General features: G+C 57.4%; 2 protein-coding genes across 7 annotated transcripts; both read right to left on the reverse strand.

Moving 5' to 3' along the window:
- Positions 1-1,011: 1,011 nt before the first annotated feature.
- On the reverse strand, positions 1,012-2,171 carry SPAAR (small regulatory polypeptide of amino acid response). Its single transcript, XM_070519191.1, has one exon. The coding sequence runs from the start codon at positions 2,169-2,171 to the stop codon at positions 1,944-1,946; it is 228 nt and encodes a 75-aa protein (XP_070375292.1). The 3' UTR covers positions 1,012-1,943.
- HRCT1 (histidine rich carboxyl terminus 1) lies at positions 1,012-7,514 on the reverse strand. 6 transcript variants are annotated; one of them, XM_070519187.1, is made up of 5 exons: positions 6,985-7,512; positions 5,676-5,841; positions 4,973-5,084; positions 4,151-4,439; positions 1,012-2,479 (listed from the first exon to the last, which is right to left on the reverse strand). In XM_070519187.1, the coding sequence occupies exon 1, from the start codon at positions 7,386-7,388 to the stop codon at positions 7,083-7,085; it is 306 nt and encodes a 101-aa protein (XP_070375288.1). In that variant the 5' UTR covers positions 7,389-7,512; the 3' UTR covers positions 1,012-2,479; positions 4,151-4,439; positions 4,973-5,084; positions 5,676-5,841; positions 6,985-7,082. The 6 variants fall into 6 exon arrangements, 5 of the variants coding, with proteins under 5 accessions (XP_070375288.1, XP_070375287.1, XP_070375291.1 ...); XM_070519188.1 differs by lacking the exon at positions 1,012-2,479 and adding an exon at positions 5,322-5,456 and having other exon boundaries at positions 3,765-4,439; XM_070519186.1 differs by lacking the exon at positions 4,973-5,084.
- Between the last annotated feature and the right edge of the window lie 1,835 nt (positions 7,515-9,349).

Consider the following 9,349-nt stretch of genomic DNA (forward strand, 5'->3'; position numbering starts at 1 on the left):
CCACAGACCTTGGGATGTTGTGACGGTGCAGCACAGGGACAGAGCCCTGGACCTGGAGTCCTGATACTTGGGTCCTGATACAGGGTCCCTGACCCGGAACAGAGCAGATTTTGCTTGAGGGCAGAGAGAGGCTAGGGCTCAATCTTTCTCCCCTCTCAGATCTTGCCCTGCCACCTCTGCTCACCTGGAGCTCCCAAGCCCAGGCATTTCTTTGCATCAGAACAAACTCACTCACCTCTGACTGGTCTGGGCGCCTCTGAGAACAGGCCCTCCTGAGTTCCTGTGGAAGTTTCCGGCCCAGGACCCCTTCAAGGAAGGACTTCAGGGCAGCCTCAGCTGCAGAGCTGCTTCGCCTGAGGTCAAACTGCGGGGGTGGGGAGTATTCAGACAGCAAAGGAGGGAGGGATATTAAGGGCCTGCGGCATACTTTGACTTCCTCCTCTATCCAATCCTGCTTCCTCCTCCTTCTCCTCACAGATGTTGATCCCTATAAACGTCTTGCACCCCAAACTTTGTCTCAGCGTTCACCTTCGGAGAACAAAACCTACAACAGGTCCCTTCACTGATCTCCAGGTCCTCCATGCAGCCAGTCCCCTTCCCTGTGTGTCCAGGAAGGCCCTGCTTGGGGGCTCGAGGGTCCAGAGCAGCCAAGACATGGTCCCCAGGAGCTCCTGTCCCTGGGCAGTGCCTCTGCCCTCCCCATGCTCCTCCCACTCCATCCCTGTCCATTGCCCTGGACTCTTAATCCTCCTGCACCTCTGCAGCCCCAAGCCTCCCTCTCTGAGAGTCCCTCCTGTGGCAGCCGCACATCCAGAGTGGCCTGTCTGGGCCCCCGTAGAGGCCAGAGCCCCCCTCAGGGTCGGTCCTGCCCCCCAACAGACAAGTCCTGGGAAAGCCAACCATTCAGGGCTGGATGAGCCAGATGAGCCAGGAGACTCCAAAGTTTGCAGCCTTCAAACCATATTCTAAATATGGCACAGCATTTATTTCATGCAGACAGAGAAAACAGACTTTCTATTAATAAAAACTGAACATCTCTTTATTTGTCATGAAAACAAGAGTTTTGCTCCATGCTCTCAATGTAACACAACGTTTTAACTTATTTGGAATTATCTTTCAGTTTGTGATTTTTCTATCGTTCCTAAGTGACACAAATCACTCACATTCTCCAAGAATAGAAGTGATCCGTTAGACTACAGTAATAAAGTCTCATTCAAAATATGTTTCAAAGTCTTTTTTCTGGATTTCCTGTTAATAAAACATCCCATACTTTCTTTGACTCTTATTTTCTCTAATATTTCCTTTGGTGGTTTTCCAACCCTGATTCTTGGGAGACCCATAAAAGGATATACATTTTCGATTATAAAATAAGTCACTTGTTCCCTGGAAGCAGCTCTTTCGCTTCAGAGTTTCGGGGCTGATTTCACGCAACTGGCAGGGCACAGGCCTCAGGACGGGCCTCTGTGCCACGTGCACACACTATGCTACACTCGATATGGGAGCCAATAGGAGGTGATTTGTTAAAATGTCCACTTGAGGGCGTTGCTTCCTCTGGTGGCAATAGAACCAGTTTCGCGGCACCCTGTTCACAATCAATTCCAGTGAGATTTCAGCGACGCCTGTAGGTCTGTAGAGCTGGCCCACCACACACTCCGACACCATGTCTGGTCGCTCACTCTTCTGACCCCTCTGAAGCCTCATCTGTGGGTAGGGTCCAGCTGACCTCTCAGGGGTCAGAGATGGTTCCCACCGGGCCCCACCGCCATGGATCTCCCAGGGTGGAAGGCACAGCAAGCTGGGCTGGGATGGGACAGGGAGTTCACTGGATATAGGCGGGAAGGACAAGGATGCCAGGCTCAGATGAGCAAGACTCCAGGGAAGGCTTGCTGGGGGGCGGGTGAGCCTGACCCACCCGCAGAACAAATCCTGGGGGCTGTGAGGCCTCACATGAAGGTCCAGAAGTCCTGGGTGCTCCCCACTGGCTGGGCATGGTGCCCTGGCCCAGAGAAGAGAGAAGGCTCCTGACGAAAGGTGGCCACCGTGAAGCTGCGGCCAGGGCCCCCATGAGGACCCCGGGCCCGCGAGTCACAGCTGAAGCAGCAGAGGATGCAGGTGACGACCACGGTGACCGCAAACAGCACCATCACCACCCCAATCACTGCCGTTTCCATGGCCCCGCGTGGCAGCTGACCCACTGAGCAAACCAGGGTGCGTCTTAGCTCCCCATCCAAAACAGGGGGCTCTTCCAGCCGCTCTTCCTACAGTCTTCTAAGAAGATTGTGGTCTGAGGCTCTGGGTCATGCCCCATCTAGGCCATTGGGCACCCCGCATGGCCCTACTCTGACCTCAGTTGGTCTCTCTTGCTGTTTCGTAAGCCTCTGTCCAGGCTTCCAAGGGCTGTGGTCAGCTCCACTGGCGGCTCCTGGAAGAAGCGCCGTCCTGGAAGATGTGTGCTCAAGGCTCCCTGGTGCTGGAGGGGCTGGAAGGAGGGGGCAGAAGACTCCGCTCAGAGGGAGCCTTGCCACCCCAGCCCTCTGGTGACGCCTACAAATTTCAGGAGAGTTTGTACACTCAAACCAGAGAAAAACCCTCCCCAGCCTGTGAATGTGGGATGAGCCAGGGCTCCTCCCCAAGAGGAAGCTTGGCCTAGTCCTTGAATCAGCCTACTTCTGCCTCCCAAGCCCCCGCCCGCCCCGTGCTGGGGGCGGGGATGCAGGTGGGGAGGAAACGGCCGCTCCGGGCAGGGTGGGGGAGCGCTGCCGGGTCTCCACGAGAGCCAGGGGCCTGTGGCAGGGGCTGCCGGCTGGCCGTCTGCTTCATTTGGCCTCCTTTCCCACATGGGGCTGGGAGAGTGGTGTTTGGATAGGGCAGGGCATGCTCTGCCGGGATCTCTGAACCCCTTCAGTGACACACTATGGGGCTCCTTTGCCTTGCAGTTCTGGGAGAAGCCCTCTTCTGCGCCAGCCTCCCCCCAGCCCTCCTTGCTGCCTGCTCACACCTGCTGTCCACATCCAGGTGCTGTGAAAACTTACCCTGGGCTCCCCAAGGGACAGCTCTGGCTGTACTAGTACCCTGGGTTCCTGACCCTGTGGCGACCCCAGGGGCCAGGCCACGGCATGCTCACCATGGCCACATGGTGCTGCAGCCTTGCTGTTGCCTGGGGCTAGGCTCCGGGGTGTCTGAGTAGCTGTAAGCACTTCCTGAGTTCCTTCCTCCGATTGTGAGTGAGGCCCAGGACCTGCACAGCTGCCCGCCTGCCTTGGTGACCCCGCTTACCCACCCACACCACACACACCCAGACCATTCCAGCCCTGCCCCTGCCAGGTTCTCCACCTCACCTGGTGGGAGGGTAGGGGGGACCAGGCCCAGGCCACTGAGGAAGTCTGTGAGAAGGGGCTCCATCTTAACTCTCAGTCAGTCACAGCCCTGTCACAGCCAACACCTCCTGAGACCACCAGCACTTCCAGAAAGGAGACTGGGTTATTAGCCCCTCTTTACCCAAACTCCGAAATAGAGTAGTGAGAAACGATAATTCCAGGTACTAGACACAGCCAGGCAGAAGCTCCTGTAATCATTCCAGCAACCACGTCTCATTTCAGATAAAGATGCTGATGGTCACAGAGGTTAAATGGCCTGCCTGTGGCCTACTGCTAATTAGTAGTGGTAACTAGAGCACCAAATGCCCAAGGAGGGGCGTCTCTCCCTCCCCTCCCTTCCCTCCTAGTTCAATGCTCTTTCCAGGTACCACGGACCACAAAGCAATTGCTTCATTCTGCAGTTTTACTAAATCAGAGTGTGAAGTCCCAGAGAGGGCCAAGGGCTAGCCCAGGTCACACAGCCTGGGTCCTTTTCAATTTCTCCAAGGCCGCAGTGAAATTTCTTCATTACCAGTTTTAGGAGACTGCCTACACACAGACAGGGAAAGTGGCGGTTTGGAATGAATGACACCCTGTCAAGTCCTCACTCTTCCCTTCTCTAGGATGGTTGGACAACCTGGGCTTGTGCAGGCAGAGGAGGGGCGTGGAGCAAGTAGGTCTGTGACAGGAAGCGGGACACATTGAATTCCTCATATTAACTGGGGCAGCCAGGAGCAGAGAGAAAGAAACATGACGCGCCAATCAGTGGTACTTGTGGTTTCAGACTGAATTACCGAGATCAGCGAGTCGATCCTGGAGACGGAGGGCCCAGGCAGACGGGTTTCCAGCAGGGTAATTTGTTCCTTTGACTTCTTGTTTGCCTGTTCTTTGTGGGTGCATGTAGTGGAGGCCATGTTGTCGCATTTTTAAACCAGAATAAAGGACAATAGCTCAGCTCTCTTATCTTCTGCCTTGTATTGGTTTCCGTTTCTGTTTCTGAGATCTGGGGACCCTTCTTTGATCCCTTTGTAAAACAGGCCTTCTGCTCCATCCTCTAATAGGCATTCAGTGTGTGACTGGAGGCTGTGGGGCACAAGGAGAGGGGCATGCGTTGCACAGTGAGGACAGGCACCATCTGCTCTGAAGGCTCTTATGGGTCTTCACAGACCTCTCGCCGGTGGTTTGCAGTGTGTAATGAAGAACCTAGAATAACCAGCATGGCATCTCCAGCCCAGGGCAAAAAGACTAACCATTGGTAAAGGGGGACCAAGGCTAGACCCTTCACCACGGTGCCCTCCCAGCTCTGGACCCACCCCACCAAACCCCAACAGCCCCGTTCTGTGACACATGGCAGTAGCACTCTCAGGAGAGTTGAGAAGAGCAAGAGGCCATCAACCTTGGCCCCCAAGTCAGAGCTGCTCGCCCTAAGAGCTTTTTCCAGGTGTCTCCTCTTCTCCTTATGACTTTTGTTACCTGTGATACACAGCCCTGCCCGGGAGCCCCAGATGCAGTCAGGCTCCTGGATATCTGCCACTTAGATATGTGTGCCGCCTCCCAGCACCCATTATATTGTCAACTGCTTGGAACAAAGACCACATCTCATACATTCCACTTACATTAACAGGAAAAAGGTGATGGCAGGCACCCTAAAATAAAGAGCCTGCTGGTTCTCCCAGAGGCTGGAGGCCGCACTCAGGAAGGGCAGGCCATCAGAGACCGGCAGGGGCTCTGCAGAAAGACGAGGGGGAGGGGAGGTCCAGGCCAGTGAGCTACAGACCTCCATCCATTCAGTGTTTCCCACCTTTCAGACCCCCCACACTGGGGGATGGCGTGGGAGCACGAGCTCTCTCAGCAAGGCCCCAGGAGCCCGTAGGCCCTCTCAGCTAATTCTCGCAGGGTACTTCAGCTACACTGGTGTCCCTCAGGCCTCAAACTTCTGGCAATGGTTATTTTGATCGTATTTACTTTTCCAAAGAGCCTGGAGCTCTGAGAATGCTTCCTGAGTGTCTGTCCATCATGTGGTCTGGTTCTGCACGGAGGCAGGGGGCCCCAGGAGCTCTTTGATCTATGAGGCAGGGGCCCTTGAATCCTCTGGTAACTCTGGGGAAAGAGAGAGTATGGTCAGTGCTCCCACGGAAATATAAAAATAGTGTTAAGAAGTTGAAAACCCACTGGAGGGAGCAACAAATTCTTCTTGGGCAAAGACAGAGAGAGAGGAAGATGTGAGGTGCTTTCCAGGGCTGACCACCTGAGCAGTGCGGATACGACAAAAGAGCAAGGGGGAGGCAGGAACTGAGCAGGCGGCCTTGAATGGCCCACCTAGAGGTGGAGACTTTATCCCAAGGGCAACCGGGAGTTTCAGCAGATTCCTCAGGCGACAGTGTTGAGATGCTTCGGAAAGGGCAGGGCTGGAGGTGAGAAGACCCAGAGGGGCTGCAACTGGAATCCAGCCCGGAATCCAGCCCGGGGGCGAGCTGGGGCAGACCTGGGGGTGGGAGGAGGGGAGGCGGAGGTGAGGACAGTGCGGAGTGCGCGGCGCCCCAGGGTCCACCTTCCCAACCCCGCTGTCTAGTGTGGCTGTCAGCGTGAGTTTGCCTCCCTCTCTCCCTCACCCCCCAGCCCTCACAGAAACTGGGAAACAGGACGTTCTGTTCCAGTGAGTCACCAGGCCCCTGACTTTCTGGCCTGTTCTCGAGTCCCTCCCCACTACCTCCCCTGGTCGGCAAGCCTCTCCTCCCTCCAAGTCCCCCGCCAGCTCACAGGCCCCCGCCGCCGCCGAAGGCTCCCGAAGGCTCGGAACAAAATTTCCTTCCTGGCTGTGGCCTCCCCCAGCTTTGGGTGGAGTGTTTCAGAACAGGCTGGGGGACTTCAGCGGGGAGTCTCACCTACCACCCCATTTTAGGGAAGAGGAAACTGAGATCGGAGGAAGCAGGCAGTCTCCCCAGGCCACCCACGCCACATCCTCCGGTTTAAAGAACCTCACTCCTCCTTCCAGCCCCACCACCACACGCAGGCGGGCTGGCTGGAGGCTCAAGCTTGACCCTCTGATCAAGGAAACAGTAAATTCAACACAGCCCACGCAGTGGGGGCTTCTGCTGGCCTCAGAGCTCAGTCTGCCCTGGAGATGGGCTGGAAGGAGCACTGCAGGTAGAGTCCTGGGCAGACAACCTGGGCAGCCCATCCCTCCTCTTTCTGAGCCCCGGGACTGTCCCACAGAAGCTCGGAGCCCCACTGGTGCACAGAGAGCTCTCTCTGGACAGGGTTTCATGCAAACCCTGAATCCCCCCTGACTGTGCAGCCTCATACTGCCTTCTCCAAATGAAAAGGCAGTGCCGGGGCCCCTCCCTGCCACCCCCCACCTCCCTGAGGAAGTCGGAAGTCAAGCACTTCAAGGCGCAGTCTTCTGTGCATGCATGCCCCGCTGCAATGAACAGGCCATCACGTCTGGGGCCCGCTGGCAGTCACAGTCACAAAGTGGTGTCCATCCCCAGAAGACCACCCTTGGTCTCACCCCTCCGCCTCCACCCCCCTCCCTCCCCCCACCCCCGTGCTCCTCAGTCCTCTGCCTCTGCAGTACACTGGGGCATAGTATGTAAGTGAAGCCCTGGCAGGACCCAGGGCATAGTACCCGGTGTTCACCACAGAGAGGCGCCCTTCTGCACTGGAACGTCGGGGTCCACTTGTCCTGGTGATGGTAGGGCAGGCCATGACTGTCATCTGCAGGCATCAGTGGTGGCCTCGGTGGGCGTGGTGGTGGGCGTGGTGGTGTTGGAGGCCTGCATGGTGCATGTGAGGCGTCCGGCCAGGATGATGGGGATGGTGAAAGTGTCTTGGGTGGCCCCGGGCCGGGAAGACCCAAGGCTGGGCCCACCGGACTTGATTTCTCCTTGCAGCTGGACGGTTCCTCTCCACGTCGCGGTCCCGTGGTCTGTTGTAGAGGCAGGTGGCCAGCAGCAGCAGCAGCAGCAGCACAGCCACAGCAGTGCCTGTGATCAAGCCCACAAGGGTCGTGCTCCCCTGGAGGCCTAGCATCTGGGAGCTGGACAGGCCCCTCTGCTCGGCGGCTCCCTGCTGCCTCCTCTCCTTCAGTGGCCTCTCCTTGGCCCTCACGGTCGCTGGAGTTTGTTGTCTCAGCTCCTGTGGTCTGGAGAGCAGCCAGGGAATGTGGGCACAGCCTCTTTGGGCTGGAGCTGCTGGCCAAGGGTGAGGCCAGGCGACTGTTAACTGTGGGGAGGCCCACAGGGAGGCTGGGTGGGGGCAGAGGAGCTGTTAGGCGGGGTTGGGGAAGAAAGAGCCCTGAGGTTGGAGATAAGAGGTCCAGGCTCCCCCATCCCTGCCGCCCGGCCAAGTGACCAGGCCAGCCCCTTCCCCTGCCTGGGCCTCAGTTTAGAGACAGTACAACACAGCAATTAAGAACACGGGTTCTGGAACCATATGACTCACTAGCTCTGTGATTGTGTACAAGTTACTTAGCTTCTCTGTGCCTCAGTTTCCTCGTCTGTAAAATAGCCGATGAGGCTGTCTTCTCTCATAGCATTTTCTGAGGATTCAAGGAGTTAAGATTTACAAAGCACGTAAACCAGTTCCTAACGCCTGTTTGCCGTCGATAGCACTGCAGTGAAGTTGGGACTGGGGGACTTAGGAGGCCTGTCATCTGAGAGTCTGTGGCTCCTTGTTCCTGTCCTGCAGCCCACAGAGGCCTCTGGGAGTGAGTCCGGTTCTGTTGAACAAATTGTTCTGCACTTCAGGAGCTCGGGGAGCCACCGCGGGCAGCTTTTCATCATCCAGGGACGCTGAACCACTGACTGTTTCTGGGTCCTCGGTCCTGCCGGGTCTGGGAGCCAAGAAGGTCTGAGTGGTAGCCCACGGCTGCAGGAGGTGGGAGGGAGGCCACGGCACTCAGAGAGGCCAGGCCCCATCCCAGCCTCCTGATTCCCTGTTCAGCGGTCCCTACCGGCCATAAACGGCTGGCTCCTTGCTCTTGGTGCCACCCTCCCCACCCAGCAGCCCTGACTGGCCATTCCTGTCCGGTGGAGAATTTACAGAGCACTCACAGACTCCTCTCCCTCTCCCGGTCTAGTCCTGAAGCCCCTCTGTTCATCCTAGATAAGCACTTGTCCCTCCCACTCCCACGCCCCGGGGACGGGCGCCCACTATCTCCCTGGGCAGCCGTTTCTGCTGCGGGATTTTTGGGCTGTTCTCAGAGCTGGCCTTCACACGCAGTGGGGCCTCCCCAAAGCTGCGATTCTACATCGGATCCCCAAGACCACCGGTCCCAGGGTCCTCCACACGGAGTCCCCCTCCGCTGCCTCTCTGCTCAATCCCGGGCATGTGCCCATCTCCCTGCCAGCTGGAGGAATGTTCCAGCAGCCAGCAAGCCTGGCTCTGGGTGAACTTGGGCGTGGCCCTCCCCTGAACCAGCCTGTTTCCTTCCCTGGAAAACTGCCAGGGCAAGAGGTGACCTCCAAGGACCTTCCCTCTCTGACCTCAATCCGAAATGAGCTCTCCCAGGGAGGGCTCAATCCCTTAGTGAAAGCCTTCTCTGGGTGAAAAGGCCACATTCCCTTCAAGCAAACGGGGCTCTGGGGGCAGCAGGTCTAATGAAGCGTGGGCTTTCAACTCCCGAGAGGGTGGGGAGGCACTTGAACTTTTAAGGATGTAGGAATGAGAACTCCGTCCCGCGGGCTTCTGGGGCCCTGGGAGCCCAGCTGCCTCCCCAGGGGCCTGTGAGGGAGGGAAGTCTGCTGGAAGGAGGGGGAGGAGAGCAAATGGAACCTTCTCCTTCTTCAGAGCTTCTCCAAGCAGACTCCCTCTCCACCCAGCCACTGGAGGGGGCAGGGCCCTGCAGCCTGCAGACTTGCAGGACTTCTGTGGGCACAAAGGGCCTCTTAGAGCCACTCAGACCCAGCTCTCCCTGAGGCCAGAGAAGGGAAGGGGCTTGCCTGCGGTCCCTCGGCTTTCTAGGCTGCTCTCTACCTTCGGCCACTGCGTCA

This window comes from Equus asinus, chromosome 10 (genome assembly GCF_041296235.1).
Source record: "Equus asinus isolate D_3611 breed Donkey chromosome 10, EquAss-T2T_v2, whole genome shotgun sequence".
Taxonomy (NCBI): domain Eukaryota; kingdom Metazoa; phylum Chordata; class Mammalia; order Perissodactyla; family Equidae; genus Equus; species Equus asinus.

Coding starts and splice junctions, on each gene's coding strand:
- SPAAR (XM_070519191.1), bottom strand. CDS start 2,171: ATGGAAACGGCAGTGATTGGGGTGGTGATGGTGCTGTTTGCGGTCACC.
- HRCT1 (XM_070519190.1), bottom strand. CDS start 7,388: ATGCTAGGCCTCCAGGGGAGCACGACCCTTGTGGGCTTGATCACAGGC.